General features: G+C 39.7%; 1 protein-coding gene across 1 annotated transcript in view; it reads right to left on the bottom strand.

The window, feature by feature from the left end:
- PHF1 (PHD finger protein 1) overlaps positions 1-20096 on the bottom strand; it is a 2051426-nt gene that overhangs the window by 1361013 nt on the left and 670317 nt on the right. The window contains exon 5 of the mRNA XM_044083522.1: positions 4864-4964. Coding sequence (XP_043939457.1) covers positions 4864-4964 — 101 coding nt within the window. The remainder of the gene's footprint in view (positions 1-4863; positions 4965-20096) is intronic.

Here is a 20096-nt window from a genome sequence, read left to right as displayed (position 1 = left end):
AAGTCCAAGAAAGTCCAATATATCCAGATTTTCTTGTTCTATTCCTATTCAGCTCCATCTCCCAAACCAAGCCTCTGCTTCATTTCCAACGTATGCTCTATTCTTCTAGTCAACTCTTGTGCTTTTTTCCTCTCTGAAGCATTTGCTGTTGAAACGCTGTAAAAGATTTCACTGGCACAGCCTCTCTGTGGTCTTTATTACCAGAAGAACACAAAGCAGAATCTCCTTCTTTCTCACAACTCATTTTTTGTTGAATAAACTTTTGTATTTTTTTCCTTAGCATGTACTTCAAACAATGATTTTATTCACCCAATACGACTAAGACACAAAGAAAGAAAGATCCTTAGACCCAATGAGTTGGAGCCCCCAGGACTGAATGAATCTTGTTCTTTAGCACCAGTATTAAAGTTAAAAAGCCTTGAAGGTTGACTTGCAGTATAACATTTTACTGCACTATATTCCAAAAAGTTTTTCAGTTTGTTAGTTTTATTTACTGTGAATATGGTGAGGCTCAAACCATTGTTCACTTGAAAGTTTTATAGGGATAGGGTTCATATGTTCTTATACTTACTCAACTAAAGTGTTTTATTGGCTGAAAGAATATATGATGTGATGTTGCTATGGTATTTAATTGTGGAAATTGATGTTGCAAGCAGTTCTGAAGAAGTCTTTTTTGGAATATGAAAGCTCTTAACTGCTGGTTTTACCAATAAAGCAGTCCTTACTGGTGTTATTGCCGGTTTCAATGATTTTATTCCTCCAGGGAAAATATTTTGAAGATAGCTGGATAGTTTGAATCTCACACCTGCTTTTTGAATTCCCTTACTAATAAAAATAATGTATTCCTCTTCTACAATGAGTAGACATTCTCTACAAATACTCTGCTGTCTCTCACTTTTAGCACTTTGTTCTTTTGGCACAGTTTTGTCAGAATCATCTCCTTCTGCAGGTAAGACTGCATTCTTACTATTAAAGTTCTAGGTTGTTTTCTCATAGCTAGGTTTGGAACATACACATAATGTTCCCTATTAATTAACAATTCCTATTGTGGAATACAAGTCCAGTTGCTTATTTGTGATTTCATAAAATTAATACAGTCTGTTCCTTCCAGCTTCTTGGGTACAGCAGAAAATCTCAGGTTTTCCCTACGTGCTCTATCCTCTAATTCTATTATTTTTTTAAACATCTCTTCTTGAACAGTCCCATACTCAGCTAGCCTTTTCTTTATTGTAATCTCTGATTTTTGCAGTTTTATCACCTCATCTGAATATCTGTTTAAAGCTTCTTCCACTTTTCCATCCTTTTAGTGTTTGAGTTGACATACTCCATAAGTGTTTCATTTATTTTAGTCAGGTCTGTGTGGAGTTGCTTTATACTTTCTCTAGGTTACTGGAAGTCATGTCTGGAACTTGTACTGCTTTTTGCTGAACAGCTGCAGTACTTTTCCCAATCAGTGTTTTTTTGTCACCTTTCGCAGCTGATTTTCCTTCGGGTCCTCTGTATTTCTTTTTTCTGGCATCCAGACAGTGTACTTACTAACTAGCCAGTTACTGAAATTTACCCAGAGATCTAGGTCCACTGGCTTTCTCGGCTAAAAGTTTGTTTTCATACTGGGAGAACTAGAATTAAGCTGTACTCAATGTGAAGCCATCTTGGAATTCCCCAGCAACAAGATTTGACCAAAAGTAAAACTCTTCCCTCACAAAAATCAATTATTTAAAAGACATTTTTCACAGGGAACCATGACCAAATTTGAGGTAAAATTTTAGTGACAACCACTAAAAACATGCCTTTAGTGAATAATTTTGAAGGAAAAACGCAACTTTTCTTCACAAAAGAGATGAAATGGAAGGTTTTCAGAATGGGGTACTTATGTGCCCAGCCTTGGTGAAGCACTACTCAACCAATCACTCAAAGTCAACAGGGAAGAATGCACTTTAACAGCAAGAAAGATTTGAAGTTTTATCACACTAGCCACTGATTTTCTACTGCTTTTTGCAAGCTGTGCAATGGGCAATGCACATGGAAGATGCCCTACAGCTTTTGAAGTTGGAGAGCTGGTCACATCCTTTGCAGAATGTCCCATATAGCTTAGGCTACTGCAGCAGTGATCTAATGATGAACATCTGCAGGTTAGAGGAACCCCAGAGTAGAAAATTCCAAAATTAATCTTCCCAGAATTGAAGCTCAGAGGGTAACCCACAACCCCGACAAATGAGAATATTACTAACTTTATGTATTGTTACAGCATATAAATCGGGTTCAGGCACCTAGGCAGCTAGACATTTCCCTGTGGTACATTTGACTGGGAACACATGGCTGAAATGACATTCAGCTGCACAGAAATATGGCTGTTTGCAAATTCCTTGTGGGCAAAGAGAAGAATGTGTTGCCATGTCCACAACTTCAACAACCAAATGCACAGGGGGAAAACAATATCCATGGTCCCCAAGGCAACATGAGACAGCAGGCAATATGGCAGGCATCAGCAGTAGGCTGGCCAGAGGGCATCTCAGTGGCAGTAAAAATGCAGTGCACAATGGGCAGTGCCTTTATAATTGGTGTCTGTGGACCACTACTCCCTTCACAGTCTCTAGGGAACATTACCTAAAATGCATACTGGAGCATAAATGTGACTACAGTAGCCTACAGCATTTCCTCCATGCTATAGCACAGTTCTACATGTAGTTAAATAAGCATGTACTGTATACCGAGCACAACTCTCATTACTACTTCTGTCCCCATGCACTTGGTTATTAAAGCTGTGGGCACGGGAGTATGTGCTTCTTTTTGCCCACAGGGAATTTGCAAACAGCCACATTTCGCTGTAACTGAATGTCACTTCAGCCATGTGTCCCCAGCCAAATGTACCACAGGGAAATGTCTCAATATCTATGCACCTGAACCCATATAAATCTCTTATCAAGAACAATTAATGAGATAAAACATTCTAACTCAAAGAACCATGGATCAAAAAATGTAAATGCAAAATTCCTTTGTCATTTATATGAGGCCAGCTCTCTAACACTTTCAAATAGAACAAGGCAGATAAACATAACATTGAAAGCATTCAGGCTATAATTCACTCTATGCTTTAAAATTAAAAGTCTGAGCTTACTGTGTTCTAGCAACGGTTTAGTAATTAGCACACTTTGCAAGGATGAAGTGTGTCAGGCCTGTAAAACTACATAATTACTACTCAAACACATTTAAATACAGCAGAAAGTAAAATAAAAAATGGCAGCAGCACTGATAGAAAAAATTCACAATAATTCAAATATCACAGCAATCACTGCTTTGGGTCTATATTAGATAGTCAAAGTTCCGTAACTCCGTACACCTAATGGTCGAACCATTATGTTCGAAGTTACAGAACTTCGACTATGCAAAAAAAAAAAACACAATGCACAAAACAATAACTTGTTGTAAGCAGGGGGGCAAGCCCCCCTGCACCCCTCATACCCCCGCTACTTAAATATACCAACTCCGAGATCGCACCACATTGAAGTGAATGGAAACCTCCACTTAAGGAGATTTTCATTCAAAAGCTCAAACTTTTACAAATTTGAACGTATGGTCTTGACCATATGTGGTTTCGAACTTGTAAAAGTTTGACTACGTGAATGGAACCCTTTCTTTTCCTTTCAAAAGGAAAAAAATATATAAGCCAAGACTTTTAACAACTTATTTGTAAACTTGGTAAGATTAACACAATTCTCCCAGTCTGGAAAACAAGAACAGGCAGAAAACATCTGAGGTAAACATTAGTTTCTGGACAAATTTTCCTGAAAACAGCTATCACATGACAATCCCTACACCTTTCCTCTATCAATCTACTCAGTCAAAATACCACACTATATCTATGCACATTGAAATGCTGACTCTTATCATATATCATATTGTTCTTTCTGCTCCCTTCTAATACATACATACTAAATTTGTAAGCAGTTCTTACTACCTTTGTAAAACTATCTCAAACTGTACCTTTTGTCCTGCAAAACCTAGTAACTACTGGAAGCCAAGCTCTGAAAAATATCTGTCTAAACCCTTTCACTGAACCCTTGTACTATTTCTCAAAACTGAATCTTAGTCTTGCACTGCAAGTTTAACTATAGTTAACAAAGTAAAGAATAACTCTACTTGTAAATACATTTTTCACTACTACCTGTTTTGTATGCATATCTCAAATTGTATGTTTTTAATTGTGGAGCTTTTCTGCCCAGGCCTCCACTGAAAATGGACCTGGTCCAGCTGGATTTTCCCAGTTAACAAATGTAAAATAAATAAATATATAAGCTGCTGAACACAGAATATCTACAGTAAAATATCCCTTATGCAGAAAGGCAGTAAATGTACAACAAAAATGCAATAACTTGTTTCCAAATCCTGGTAAAATGAAAATGCATTGCTTGTGGGGTAAAGCTTTATTTCAAATTTTTTTTCTGAAAGAAGTAATATTTTCTGCAGTTAGTGAAGTAATGCAACACTATGAAAAGTCTTAACAATACTCTACGAAACATGCCTGTCACAAGCTGGCCACAGAATGCATTTAAATATTTGATAAACAAAATTCATCCACTGTACTTTCAAAGTATCCACAATGCAAATGTGACTCTCCGAATTTCTTATTATAAATGATAAAATACTAAATTAGTACAATTCTAAACTCTTCAAAAAGACAAAAACACTGTAGCTTTCTGCCTATGATGTGCAGTGTCCAGTGCCATGAAAAAAAAATAAGGCATATTGAACTGTTGATCATCCAATATCCTCTACTCAACCCTCCCCCCATTCTAATCACAAAATGCAATACCCCAACTCTGTACCAGGTAAAAAATAAAAAGAGATGAGCAAAAGTCATACCTTTGTGGCCACAGCAAAGATGCAATGGCGGCATACCCAAGCACTCAGTGGCCAGTCAGTGGTACACTTGATAGGAGGAAGGTGGCAAAGTTCATGGTATGCTGTTGTAAAAAGACATAAAACAAAACCATAAGAATGTGAAAGGACAAGAAGCAAACTGTAAATAGGGGTTAACCTTTCATCAATAATTAAAAAAAATTAGCATTGAATAAAATGCACTGCAGGGTCCATTGGTTTAATGATTCTCTCCTACTTCTTGCTCTTCAGACCTATAACTCTTCATAAGATTATCGCTCTTTCAATCACCACCCTAAACTTTGCAAAGTGCACTGCTTTGTTTCTTTATGGTGCTCTTCCCCACTGACTTTCATTTTTCAGTCATTTTCAGCCCATATATACCCTCCTACTCCTGCATTCACCCTTTGTTTATATGTTTTATCTGTAAACTGTTTAATTCTGTCACCAACCCACATCTCTATTCTGGATGGTCACTCTCAGGATGCTTTTCTGTAGTCTCAAGTGGAATAACACTCCTCTCTTCCTAAGAATTCAAGTGACGGACATCAGTTTCTAGCAGTAAGAAATCACTGGTAAGGCATCCACTAAAAGGTAATCTTCCAGGTTTACTGACATCAAGATTGCCTATGGCTGGAGAATAACACACTTCTTGGCATTAAGTTACTGAACATTTTCCTTTGCTTAGCAGGCATGCAACTTGCAACTCATTCTATTTATTTCAGTTTGATAACCAGGTAAGTGGACTGGTCAAAAGATCCTTTTCAGCCATGACTCGGGCACCATGGTGGAAGAAACAAACAAAAAATACACAGAATAAAGTATACTCAGAGTTGTATGAAGTACAATTACAAAGCAGAATCAATACATTTGTATGTTATTTACAATTATAAATGCAAGTTATATTTGGAATATGTGCAATTAATGTAGGTATTCTACCAGTGGTTATTTGTTAAAAGTAAGTCTTCAAAAAAGATTACTACAGTGTGAGCTGCAAGGAATAGTTATTGTCACGGAAGTTTAGGGTCTTTAAACAGTTGTTCTTTTAGTTTGTTATTAAATAACTGAAGTGCCCTTTGCTGTCTCACTTCTGCAGATGCCTGATTCCACACAGCTAAAGAAAACTTCTCTAGCGGAGATTTTAAAATGATGTCTGATGAGGGTAATGCTTTCTTCTAGGCTGTCCCTCAGTGCGTAGTTAGGTTGCTTAATCTGTAATTTTGTTGTTCAGGGGAGGGGAGGGGGGCAGTGTCTCATGTTTAACAGCTTGTACATTTAACAGCTAAGTGGAAATGTGGCTTTGTCAGTTACAGGCAGCCAGTTACTATACTGTAAAAGTTAGCAGTGATGACGCCGGAGTTTTTCAAGAGCAGGAAATCTATTGATTTTGTTTATATCACTTTGTATTTTATATGTATTTGAGCTGGAATGCAAGGTTACAAGAGGGACACCATATTTAATTTTAGAGATAAGTACATTTTTAGTTAAGGAATTACAAGCTGTAGGGGTGAGGAGGTGTGAGACCTTTTTAGCATGGTTTCAGTTGGTGGACTGATTTACTAATAATATTGTCAGTATGCTTGAGCAATGAAAGATTTGTGTCCAAGGTGATTCCGAGGTACTTCTGTACTTTTATTAGTGGTAGTGGGTTTCTGCCTGTATCAATAATCAATAGATTTGCACCCAAATCCAAGGGTAAAATGGTCACACAGACAGACCATTCAATAAAACCTGCAAGAAAGATCCAGCCAAGCTAGAAACTTCACTGTGTAATATGTGCAAAGAATGGGTGTTGGTAGACGAACAGAAGGTGAGAAGAAGAAATCTGTTAAAAGTTTGGAATAAGAACATTCCTTGTTAAAGCTACAGGATAGAGCAGGGGAGTGAACCTATAGCAAAGCTTTAGTCAGGAAAGAATTGTATTAACTACCCTATCTGTGTGTTGTGACAAGGCTAGAGAGGGGTCTAGAGTTAGTCCCATATACTTTTGTTCTGACCCATTTGATATGCCATTACCAGTACTATTTGACACTACTCTTTGGGGGAAGACTATGAAGAATTTTGCTTATGCCAAAGACCATTATGCTGGATTTGTTTGAATTAACTTGCAACCTACCTGTTGGAATGGGTCCAGGCAGAAAAAGAGGTGAGGCTTCTTTGAAGCTTTTGTTGTAGGTTAGGGATATTATTGCTGGACTCATGAATTTGTGGATAATCTGTGAATGTGAGGGGGAGATTATACATGAGGTAATTTATGAAAAGTGAGAAAGTACAGTTGTGTACACTTACCATAAATGTAGATGTTCAAGTGTATTCACTGTTGCAGTCATTACATTTGGGTTATCCTGCTGGCAGGTTGCCCTCAGTCGGCCTGAATTCCAAAGTCTTGGGTCCTGCGTCAGTTGCTGTCGCCTCTTCCCTGACGTCAGGTCGTCAGGGGTATAAAAGATGCAGCCGACGCCATTTTATTTAGTTTTTCTTGCCCCAGATGTCAGGTGCCCCCAAAAGGGTAGGCTAAAATTAGGTAAATAAAACATACATGCACCAAAATAAGTTTTACCTTCATCTATAAGCAAATACACCATCTAGGTTGTATAGATTAGATAAGTTCCAGCAAAAATAAGGGGGATGGCGGGTGGGTAACCTGGACTGCAACAGTGAATACACTCGAACATCTACATTTATGGTAAGTGTACACAACTGTACTACGTTCTTCGTGTTTCACTGTTGCAGTCATTACATTTGGGTTGAGTCCCAAAGCTATGGTTGGGGGGCTGGAGCTAAACAGCATTAGGAGCGGCTATGAGGCCCTGCAGAACTGCAGTGGCAAAGCCTGCCCTGGATTTAGAGTAAAGAGGCAGATTGTAATGTTTTGTAAAGGTATGCACTGAACTCCAAATAGCAGCCTCCAAAATGTCTTTGGTCGGTACTTCCCTGAGAAAGGCTGCAGCTCTGGTTGAATGTGGCCTAATGCCCTTAGGCACTGGTTTGCCATGTTGTGAGTAGCAGAAACGAATGCAGTGACCTAGCCACTTAGAAATAGTCTGCTTGGAGACCGCCTTTCCTTGTGATGCTGTGGCATATGCCACTAGTAACTGCTCTTTCTGAAAACGTTAGTTTTGTCCAAGTAGAATCTAAGTTGTCTGTGTACGTCCAAAGAATGCAGAATTTTCTCCCCCTTGTTCTGTGGATTTGGATAAAAAGTTGGCAAATTAATTGTTTGGTTAAGGGCTAGACTGGATACCACCTTAGGCATAAATGTAGGGTTTGTTCTCAGAGAGACCCTGTCTGGATAGAAAATGATAAAGGGTTCCACAGCCATGAGAGCCTGTAGCTCTGAAACTCATCTTGCAGAAGTTACTGCTAGGAGCAGAGCTGTTTTCCAAGATAAGAACTTTATGTCCGCAGTAGCAGCTGGCTCAAAAGGAGGTAAGGTGAGTTTTTTCAAGACATAACTGAGGTCCCATGCAGGTGTTGGCGTTCTCCCTGGAGGCCTTAAGTTTTTGGCTCCTCTGAAGTACTGCCTTAATAAAGGATGAGAAAAGAGTGGTGGCTCTGTATTGTAATGAGCCGAAATGGCAGAGGCATGGATTTTAATTGATGAAAAAAAATAGGCCTTTGTCCAGCATCTCAGTTAAATATTGCAAAATCTGAGGAATATTTGGGACAGCTGCATCAGTTCCTTGAGCTTGGTTCCAAGAGCAAAATCTCTTCCATTTCCCAGCATAGAATTTTCTAGTACGAGGCCTTCTGGCTTCTAAAATGACATCCATCACAGCTTTACTGAGAGGTGTGGTTTGTATGGCTACATTATCCACCATGCTGCAAGGTTTAGGGTCCTGAGTTGGCTGTGCAGAATCTAATTGTTTTGCTGGGACAGTAGATGAGGTATTTGAGGTAAGGTCCAGGCTGGGCACTGGGACAAGTTCCTTAAGATCGGATACCAGCACTGGCGTGGCCAGTCTGGGGCAATCAGAATAATTTTTGGTTTCGCCTGCCTGACCTTTAGGAGTACTTTGGGGAGGAGAGGCAGTGGAGGAAAGGCATATACTGATAGGTTTGTCCAATTGAAAGATAAGGCATCCACTTTCCAAGCTTGTCTGTGATAAGTCCTTGTGCAGAATCTTCTTAGTTGATTGTTTTGAGGGGAGGCAAATAGATCTATGTCCGGGCGTCCCCATTCCATTGTTATCATGCTGAAGACTTGTGGATCCAGGTGCCACTCGTGGGGATCCATGAGGTTTCTGCTTAGTTCGTCTGCCAGAGTATTTTCCTTTCCTGGCAGGAATTATGAATGCAGATGAACTTGGTAACTCAATGCTGTGTCCCATAAAGCCATGGCTAGTCTACATAGGGGGTAAGAATGAGCTCCCCCCTGCTTGTTTATGTACCACATGACCGTGGTGTTGTCTGTCTTTATCAGTAGTTGTCCCGAATAAAGTAGGTCCTTAAAGGCTGGTCAGGGCATTTTGAACAGCTAGCATCTCTTTTTGATTGATATGTAGATGCTTTTGGTTTGCGGACCAGGTGCCCTGAATGCCTCTTCCTGCCATGTGTGCCCCCCAGGCATAACCTGATGCATCCGTCGTTAGGCTCTGCCTGGCTGGGGGTAGTGAGAATGGCTGTCCCTTGTTTTGGTGACAAGCCTTTGTCCACCATCGAAATTCCTGTTGCAGGCAGGGTATTAGAGTAATCATTGTTTCCAGACTGCGGCAATGTTGTGTCCAGACACTTTTTAGGTACCATTGAATTTTCCTCATATGCAGTCTTGCATATAGAATTAGTAAGACGCAGGATGCCATGAAGCCCAAAGCCTGCAGATTTTTTCTTGCAGATAACTGGGCCTTTGCTGTCATTTCCTTGAAATAGGTAGTCAGTTGCCTTCGTTTGTCTGGAGTGAGATAAGCCATCTGGGCAGTTGTATTTAAGCTTGCACCCAGGAATATTATCGCTTGAGAGGGTAGTAGTTTTGATTTCTTTTTGTTGACTGTGTACCCTAGGCATGTTAAAAGTACTATCACAAAAGTCAGATGCTGTAGCAGAATGTCCTTGTTCTCTGCTTGTATGAGGCAGTCGTCCAAGTAAGGATATATTTGTATTCCTCTTTGTCTGCAGTAAGCAATTACTGGTGCAAGGCACTCTGTGAAGACCCTGGGCACAGTAGATAAGCCAAAGGGCAGTGCAGAGAATTGGTAATGCTTTGAGCCAGCCTTGAATCTGAGGTATCTTCTGCATGATTGTCTGACTGGGACATGCAGGTATGTCTCTTAGGTCTAAAGTCACGAGCCAAGCCTTGCTGCCCAGCATGGACAGAAGCTGCTGCAAGGTCAACATCTTGAATTTTGGTATATCCAGGAAAGTGATTAGAATAGATAGGTCCAGTATTGGTGTCCATGCTTTGTCCTTTCTGGGTACCAAGAACAGTCTTGAGTAAAATCCTTGTCCCTGCTCTTGCTGTGGCACTTGTTGAATTGCCCTCATGTCCATGAGAGCAGCGACTTGTTTTTGAGCTTCTGCCCATTGATTTTTTTGGCAGATCTGGCCAACCGTTTGCTCTGGCAGGGTATGGAAATGAAACTTGTAGCCTTGTGACACTATGTCTAGAACCCATTTGTCCTGGGTTATAATGTGCCAATTTTGACAAAAAAGTGCTAGTTTTCCCCCTAAGGGTGCTGCCAGAAGATAAGTGCTTGGTGCAGGCAGGAGGAAGTCATTGGGACTGTTTCCTGTATGGTTGTGATTTGTCTTCTCCACCTTTGGAGGTAGAGGCACTCCACTGCTTAGACCTGTAGGAACCTTGCGGCTGTGATCTGCCTCTAGGGCATCTGGATCTGCCCCTTTGAGGTCTGTCTGAGACTGGAAAGGACCAGTTCTTTGTAGGCCAGTGTCTGCTAAATCTAGGTGGCTGTACCTGTAAGAAATCCTTGACCGTTTGCATAGATTTAGCTTTGTCCTCCATTTTCTTTAACACCTCTTCTGCCTTAACACCAAACAAGGTATCATGTTGTAAAGGAGCATCTAATAATTTTGCTTTAACATGGTCAGGCAGATTTTGTTCCTTTAATCAAGCACGCCTCCTAATGACAGAACCCGTACAGCGGCCCTGCAGGAGGCCTCCAGAGAATCAAAACCACATTGCAAAGTATGCTTTCAGCTGCATGCAATAAATCCTGCATTTCTTTGTTTTCTGCACATTCAGAATTTGCCATCATTTTCTGTTTAAGCAGTGCCATGATATATTGCTGATATTTGAGCATATGAAACTGGCAATTTAAAGCCCTTATAGCCAAAGTAGCAGATGTGTAAATCTTTTTTCCCCATCTATCCAGTGCCCTAGAATCCCTGTCAGAGGGGGAGGGTTTTTTGCAGTAGAAGCCTTGACCCCTTTCGGACCCTGTGAAATAGTTTCTGGGTCTGCAGTAGGGTTTTTGAAAAGGAATTTATGAGAGTCAGGAACCCTGTAATATCTGTCCGGCTTAACAGGAGCTGAAGGTAAGGAGTCAGGGGTCAGACTAGACTCTGAAAACACATCATCTACAATGTCTAACACAGGTGGAATAGCTAGAGGCCTGTGTTGAGGTAGTAAAAGGAAGTCTCTGAGCCTTTTCTTAGATTCTGAAAAAAGTTGGCTCTCCTAGTGGAAGTGCTCCCTCATGGTATGTAAGGTTTCCCCAAAAGAGTAGTCCTCAGGAGGAGACGCTGAAGGAATTGACTCTTCAGCATCAGAATCCTCATAGGGGGGAAAAGAATATTCCTGATCAGAAGAGGAATCAGAAGAAATGGAAACCTGATCTGAAGATTCATAGTCTGTCTCTTGCCTAGGCCTCTTATCAGGAAGGGGATGGGAACCCCTGATCAAGGTAATTAAGTCTTCGGCCATTTTGAGCATCTGTTTTTTGGGCATGGAGGCCTGTCCTTGTGGCTGGTGAACTTTGTTTCTTTGCCTTTAAAGGTGTTTTAGCCTTTGTCTTTGAAGTCGGTTTAATATATAATTGTTTGGGTCTGAATACACCCTCAGAAGCCGATGCCTGCTCAGCGGCTCCGGACCCATCTGAGGGAATAATCTCCGAGGCTCCAATACCTTGAGCTTCCAGCGGCCTGGCCTACTCCACGTGGGAATCGGTAGCGGCCTGCGACTCTAAAATAGTGGGCGTCAGGGGCTGCAAAAGCACCTCACTGAAGACCGGCGAACCGGCGACTTGCTTAGGAGAAGCTTCGTCGTCTGTTTTGGACCTCGGTTGCCTGTCTTTTTCTATTCATTTTTTGTGAACTCCAGTAGTCGGATGGCTATCTGACGACATTGTATAATTAAATCTTCGCCCAAAATAACTTAATGCAAAATCATACCGACGCTTAAATTGGTTAAATCTAGCACAAAACCGACAACTAGCAACATCGTGGTCAGGGCCTAGGCAAGAAATACAATAAGAATGAAAGTCTTTATGAGGTATTTGCTTCCCACAAGAAATACAATTATTAACTTTTTCTGACATCGGTCTGGAGCAAGAAAAAGTTTCCCCAACGGGGTACTTAGCTTTTAATGAAGACTTTGGATCTGAAACTCGAAAACGAAAATCTCAGGAGTCGGCCGACCGGTACTTGCGAACTGCTTCTGCTTCAGGTACCGCGCGGCAAGAAAGACTTAAATAAAATGTAGTCGGCTGCATCTTTTATACCCCTGACGACCTGACGTCAGGGAGGAGGCGACAGCAACCGACGCAGGACCCAAAACTTTGGAATTCAGGCCGACTGAGGGCGACCTGCCAGCAGGATAACCCAAATGTAATGACCAAAAGTGAAACACGAAGAACATCGGTAATAGGCCCAAAACTGAGCCTTGTGGCACTCCAGTGATTAGTTTACCTGCTGCAGAAAGTACAGAGGTGGAACATACCTGGAAAGTTCCATTCTCCAGACAGCTTCTGATCCACTAAAGTATTAAGTTTTGTCAACGCATTAATTAAAAGAGAATGATTAACAATTTCAAAGGCCTTTGTGAGGTTTATGAAGAGATAACCTGTCAAAAGACCATTGTTCATATTAAGAATAGTGTCTATAGTAGAGGAAAAGGGCAAATGTACTAAATGAGTACAGAAACCATGCTGACCCTCACATAAGAAGCCACATTGATTTATGTGTTTCAACAGCTGTTTGTATACTAGCTTTTCAAATATTTTTATCAGACACAGGTTGGCAATCAGTCTATCTTCTTTGTAGTCTTTAAACCTGTGTACCTTGGAAACGGGGATTACAGTAACATGTCTGAAAGTGGAAGGGAAGATGTCAGATGTTAAGGAGGGTCTATGGTTAATCGACGAAGAAAACATCCATCGAACGGCATTTAATTGTATGCTACTAATCAAAACTCCTTTTCGTTGTATAGGCTTTTCATTGTAAAACAAATCAAACATTTATAGTTGGCCAACATCAGGATTATCCGATTATGCTGCCAACTAAAACTAAACAATAGTAACATTCAGAAATACGACTTCTAAAGTGCACAATGTGTAAAATAAAGTACAGAATGCCTTTTATATGTTAATAAATAACAATACTATCCCCTTATAAATGCGTGTTCCCGAAGTTGGTATATATAATTTGTGGGGCATAGTCACCACATACACAGTGTCTGGTGTTTACCAGATCATCCACTTGTGGGGGGCTGTGCCCCCACACCCCCTGCTAATTATGTACAGTGTGCACTTTATAAGTCGTACTTCCGAAAGTTACTTTTGTTTAGTTTTAGTTGACAGCATCATCAGATGATCCCGATGTTGTTCAATTATTACTGTTCAATGACTTGGTTTACAATGTAAAACCTATACGATGAATAGCAGTTTTGATTAGTAGCATTTAATTAAATGCCGTTCAATGGATGTTTTCTTTGATAATTAATCATATACCCTGTTAAGGATATAGAATATATCTGTGTCAAAGGGCTGGTGATAGAAAGTGCAGTCACTTTTAAGAATGTGGGATAAAGTTTGGTGAAGCAAGTTCCTGATTTTGCATTAAGGATTGTTATGGGACAAGACCAACTTATTAAAATGTATATTAATTTCAGTTTATTAATGATGCTATAATATGATAAAAAGCAAATATAATTTGTATGCAGGGCTGGGCAAAAATACAGCTTCATAAGCCAAAGTACTGCTGTCTTTTATAAAACATTATTTTAGTATGTAATAAGACAGAATTATATGTGTTGCAGTTACTACAAAAGGAGTTTGTTAGCCTGACTCCTCCAGGCTAGGAGTGCATTTTTGCTAGAACAGGTTTGAAACATCCAAGGTCAGAAACAAGACCCCTTGGAAGCACGTGGCTCATGTATAGGAAGGTGTTCACGTGAAGTTTGAGGCGAAAATCATGAGGGGATGAGGACATTTGCAAAGTTTTCTATAGGACACAGTCATTGTAACGTAATGAAATTGCATGACCAGTTTGATAAGAAAATGTATAAAAATACATTTTTGTATGTAAAGTGATAATGCTTCATCAAGGGCTATGAAGACCGACTCCCAGCACTGTAAGAATAAAATTTCTGTTTGCACATCCTGAAGTGTTGCTCCTGACAAAAGGCAAATAAGGTAAATTCTTAATGTTATTTACTTATGACTATAATGGGCTTTACTGACTTCCTCAATTGTTACTTGATTGAAGTGGAAGGCAGCACTGATTCATAAGTTCACGGGTAGTTGCTACACATGTGGCTCTGGAGACCACTGAGGAGTCTAACCCAGTTCTCAACTGCCCCAAAGCATGGTCTCATTAAGTGGTTTGCTCAAGATCACATAATAGGCAAATGAAGGCTAAGGAAATTGAACCCTGTACTATAGAATGCAACTTATTAACAGTGCATAGCCTTAATCTTCTATGTGAACTGCCATACCCTTGCAGCAGAAACTACAAGGGTATATAGTTGAGACTCACGGCTTTCAGTTAGAAATGTCACTGGAGAAGGCTGCGTAAGAACATTTTTAAGCAGTTCACCCATGGCTTAGAGTTGAAATTCTTTGTATGTATTAACAAAGTTATGGTTGGTACTGGAGGTTGAAGGTGTGAAGTGGTTTGGGTTGTCATTAGTATCACCTATTAGATTTTTAATCTCTTTCCAAGAAGGCCTGGGGGAAGAAGATAGAGCCTTTTGCTTCAGGTTTAGGTAGGAGGATTTTGCATTACTAATAGTGATCCTTGCCTTTTTTCTTAATTCCAGGTGCAGTGTTCATTATTAGGGTTTTCCTTCCAGAGAGTACAAGCTTTGCCTCTTAAACAGACTATCATTGTGAAAAAGGGAGGTAAGCCAAGAATATGTCTGTCCTCTTGTGGTTAATGGAAAAATCTATGTCCGGAACTTGGGATGGTTTTTGAATGGAAAAAGGAAAGAGCTGTATTAGGATTGTTGCACTGGTAGAGAGGCATCCAATAAATGTTTCTTAAGTGGATATTTACAATGAGCTACTTTATCTTAGCCATGGACATAGCAGTAATGATTTGGAGGGGGGGGGGGTCATAGCCTTAAATGATCATACAGAAAGGACGGGACTGAGATCACATGTTGTTAGGAACAGTTTGTAGCTGCAAGCAACTATGCTTTATGTTGGAAAGTATGAGAACTAATGCAGATTGATTTCCTGTGTACTTATTTGGTCTAGCTGGCTGCTCAAACAACTGTTCCAACCTAAAGTGTAGGATGGGTTTGCTGAGGTTGTAGGGTGTGGGACCCTAAGCATTTATATTACAATATACTAGAATTACTGTATTGCTTTGGTGCAGAGGGACATATCCACATAGCTAAACTGCACTTTAAATAAAGTCTCTGTGACCTCCAACTGAATATATCAAGTTCAGAGGTGCAGACATGGTGTATGGCCTCACAGTAATATCATGACAATGAAAGCCACCTTCATCACACTGTTGTGAATGACAGGGATTTTAAAGAAAATGCATTACAATAAGTGACATGGATCCATTAAAGTTTCTTCTTTTTACTCTCCTGATTAATAAAGAAAATACTTTCCTAACCACCTCCCCCAAAGGATGAGAGCTGACACAAAGTTAATCCTGTCTCAAACAGTCAGTCTCTCGTGATTTCAAATGACACTGTCTGCATTCTCAAGCTGCCGTTTTGAGATAATAATCCACCATACCCGTCATCCATGGTATTAGTCTGGTGTCATTCATTTCTTATTAACATATCCAACCAACCTGTATAGACCTGAATATTAACCTCGGCTAAAATGACACTTCAATGCAGCTTCATTACTTATCCTTAATTATTCCTACTCCATGTACAGAGCTCTATTAAAGAATTCTAGTAAGATACAACTCCACTGCTGTGAGCATCCAAGTAGTGAAGTAGTTCACACAACACCAAGACAGCATTAAAAGCACAAAATTATTTAAATGAATCCACCACTTCATACAAACAGTGCAACTGTAGTCTCTTCAGGTTAAAAGAAGAAATGTAACACCTTAACTGCAGGTGCCAAGGTAACTTAGCACTTTAGTGTCATATTGTTACTGTGAGTGCCAAGTAATCTCAGTTTTACTGTATTTTCTAAAATTAACGAATATTTTAAAATAAAATAAAAGTAAAAACTTTCTGTCTTGCTCAGCACATCTGTAAGACAATTACTCAGTACAGTAGCAGTATTAGCAAAATATTCTGCATCATACCATTAAAATCAATGGAAAATTTAATGCAGAAGTGAGAAGTCATGTTATTTATTAGTATAACTTTTCACCTTTACCTCATGAACAAAGTATCAACCAAAGTACTTTCTCAGCTTTCGCTAGTCATATAAATACAGATGCTTGGATGTTCTGGGACAGATTTCTCTTCATGTGTTTTTTTATTTTAATTTTTAGGAGAAAAAAGAACTCTGGGCAGGGAGAACAGTAGAAACTGCCCACAACAGAATACTGCTATATTTCTTTGATTTAATTTTACTGCAAACAACTTGGTGTGGTGGTATGCCATGTGGCAGCAACTTGAAATACATTTCTATTACTATCACTTTCAACAAGCATACATTACAGGTGATCAAATGCAGTACCTATCTCTTTTGGGGGGCAGTCTGTTGAAGAAAGCATAAGTCAATCAGGCTGTTCACAATAAAATGATTACTGCTGTGGCTTGTTGTGGGGTGGAGGATAGAACACAGTACCAGAAATTTACAACAAGCTGAAATACATAAACATAAACATTCGTTCTTTCACTTTTCTGTCAATAAACTAAACAGATCTGTGGACATTGGTAACTGTTGTACATAATACCAACAGCACATTAGTATTTCTTCAATTTCATTTTATGGCAACTGGTATGGGGGTGGGATACCTTATAGCAGCAAATGGAAATGCACTACTGTGGCTACAATTTCATCATTTTTGGCAATCACACACCTCAAGTGTTTGCCAGGAGTGGTTATCTAGCTTGGCTTTGAGGCAGAGATAGATGAAGCACTGACTACAGCCTAGCAGCCCTGGCACTGGAAGAGCCAAGCAGAATGGGGCAGGAGCAAAACTGCATATCCAGCATGCCTGTCCCGGTGGGGGGGGGGGGTTGCTCACACTAGTAGTCACACATAGTTGGTGTCATCTCCCTGGTGGAGACCGAGGATATTATCACTCATGCTTTGACGGAAGGGGCAGGTCTGTTTGGATGGAATGCCCCTTGTATAACTAAGCCTACTGTACATTCCTCTTTGGCAGTCAAGTGTATATGTGGGAATACAGTTGCAAAAGCAGAAAACCACGAACCCCCAATGATGGCTGTCTAAAGGATGACCCCCCTCTCAGTTGACTATTGCCCTACTGATGTGGAACAAAAGGAAAGACTGGCCAGAAGGATGGTGATGATCAACATAAAGAGGGGGCATAAACAGCAAAAAAAAAAAAAAAGAGAGAGAGCATCTCATTGGGTGGGAAGTCTGAAGATGAAAGCAAAGGTTCCTTAGGTCAATCAAAATGTAGTGATCACTGCTTTTGCTTACTGAATGGGTGGGTGTGTACCAACACAGTAAAGTGTCAGAGAGCTACAAGCTGACTATAATACTGTGCTCATTCTTTCACTTTCACAACCAATGAACATTACAGGAGTATACAAAAGGCAGTCATCTTTTGGTTGGAGGTAGAAAGTTGGGTACGTGTGAAAACATAGCCCACTTAAGTGATCTCACTAGGGCAATATATGTATCTATGAACAACAAGTTGAAATTCATCGAGGCCACTATGTCTTTATTTTCTTCACAATCACACATCTGAAATGTGCACAAAAAGTGGCTGTCTTGTTTTAAGGACCAAGCTGCATATGTAAGCAAAGGGAAGTTTACATAATTCAAGCAAATAAATAATTCATATGGCTTGTTTGGGGGAAGGGACCATGTGTACATGTCCAAGAGCAACAAGCTGAATTAAATTATGATCACTGTTTCTTTCACTTTCCTCACAATAAAATATAACAGGTATATATAGAAGGGGGAGTATGGGTGAGGAGGCATGCTGTACATGAAAGCACAGGGTTCATTACATGATCAAAGTAAAATCAAAATTATATAACTTACTTTTTTTTCAAACATCTTTATTAAATTTACACACGACAAAGGCAATCTTACATTTATATAAATGAAAAACATACAAAATGCTATCACTTTAGTTGCAAACAGTTTACAACACAGACACCACTGAAACAATTGTAGTTGTCAACATTATACATCACTTATACACCACCCAGTCATTGTCAGTTAAACATTATATAGTTCATTCAAATCCTGCCTCTTAAACCTTGTTCCTGTTCTGCATATATTGTTCCCACAATTCACATTTTTTTCCTATGTAGTTTGTTCCTTCCCCTTTCTAAAGATCCCAATTCCAGTTGTTTTAGCTCTGTTACTACATTCACTACTTCTAGTAAAGCTGGTCAAGACTTTGATTTGCATTTTCTAGTAATTGCTTTTTTTGGCAGCCACCATAATTAGACTCAGCAAGGCTTTACTATGTCTGGGCAATTCTGATTTTGTAGCATAACTCAAAAAAATTATCTCCCCAGTCAGTCCAATCTATTCACTCAGCATCTCTGACAGAGTGGTCCGCAGGGAATCCCAAAAGTCTGCCAACTCATCCCACTTCCAAAAAACATGTTCTCAGTCACCTCTTTCTTGCCGGTCACACCTCCAACATTTGCTATCCACCTGAGGAAAAATTGTTTACTGGGGGTATAAAAATACCTATGACAGCACTTCCAAGCAAAGATCCTAAATCTTCTATACTTTGTTCCATATTTGGAAGATATACATATATCCCCATTGTCTCTTTGCAAATTGCTTATCCAATCTATCTTCCCAATCCTTTCTAAGCTCCTCTGATTGATTCTTATAATTATCATGCAGTATTTTAATGCTTTACTAATTATTCCTTTTTTAACAGCAGCTTCTGTTCTAGATTCTATTACAAACTCTACCAGTGCTGGACTTTCATTTAGAAGCCCCCTATTTCTTTCTCTGCCTATACTCTGATAGCAACCCATGATAGGGAAGGCAATCTCTAACCTGCAGTCCAAATAAATTCTTGGCCTCTTCCCATTCTATTACTTTTCCCTTTCTAGTTATTTGCTCCCAATACCTTGGTTCCTTTGCCATTTTATTCCAATAAATTCCAGCCCCCTCTTGCCTATTATCTGTATCCATGACCACAGTCAACCCTATCGGCAAAATCTCTTTTCTCCATTTTGTGCTGGTTTGGTTCTTAGAATACTCCCTGCTATTTTATGAATATAATTGTATGATTTTTGGCTGTTCTCCTTAAGAGTCTGCATCCAAAATCCCAATCCCTCCTTATTTCTTGATCTTCTTCCCTGTGTCAGCATCATTCCTTTCCACTTTGAATTATAGTTTTCTGCTTGTGCTATGTATAAGAGCCTTAACTGGGTTGCTCTAAAATACCCCCTCAAATTAGGTAATCCTATTCCACCTTGTCTATTGGAAGAATCAACTTATTCCATTTGACCCTTGCTGTCTTCCCTTCCCAGATAAAATCCTTCATCTCTTTTTTATTTGCTAGCCACAACTTCTCAAGTATGCCTGACCTGTGTATAAGACTAAAGGGACTAAAAACATTTTAATGGCTTGTATCTTAGTATCCATATCCATATAATAAAACTTCCAGTTTCTCAATTTTTGTATTATTTTCTGCTTAGTCTCTTCCCACATATCCTTAGCTAC

The sequence above is a fragment of the Protopterus annectens genome, chromosome 9.part0 (genome assembly GCF_019279795.1).
Source record: "Protopterus annectens isolate FY-2018-M chromosome 9.part0, PAN1.0, whole genome shotgun sequence".
In the NCBI taxonomy this organism is placed as follows: domain Eukaryota; kingdom Metazoa; phylum Chordata; order Ceratodontiformes; family Protopteridae; genus Protopterus; species Protopterus annectens.
The sequence above is the reverse complement of the archived record's forward strand: the minus strand, read 5'-3'. Positions and strand labels throughout refer to the sequence as shown.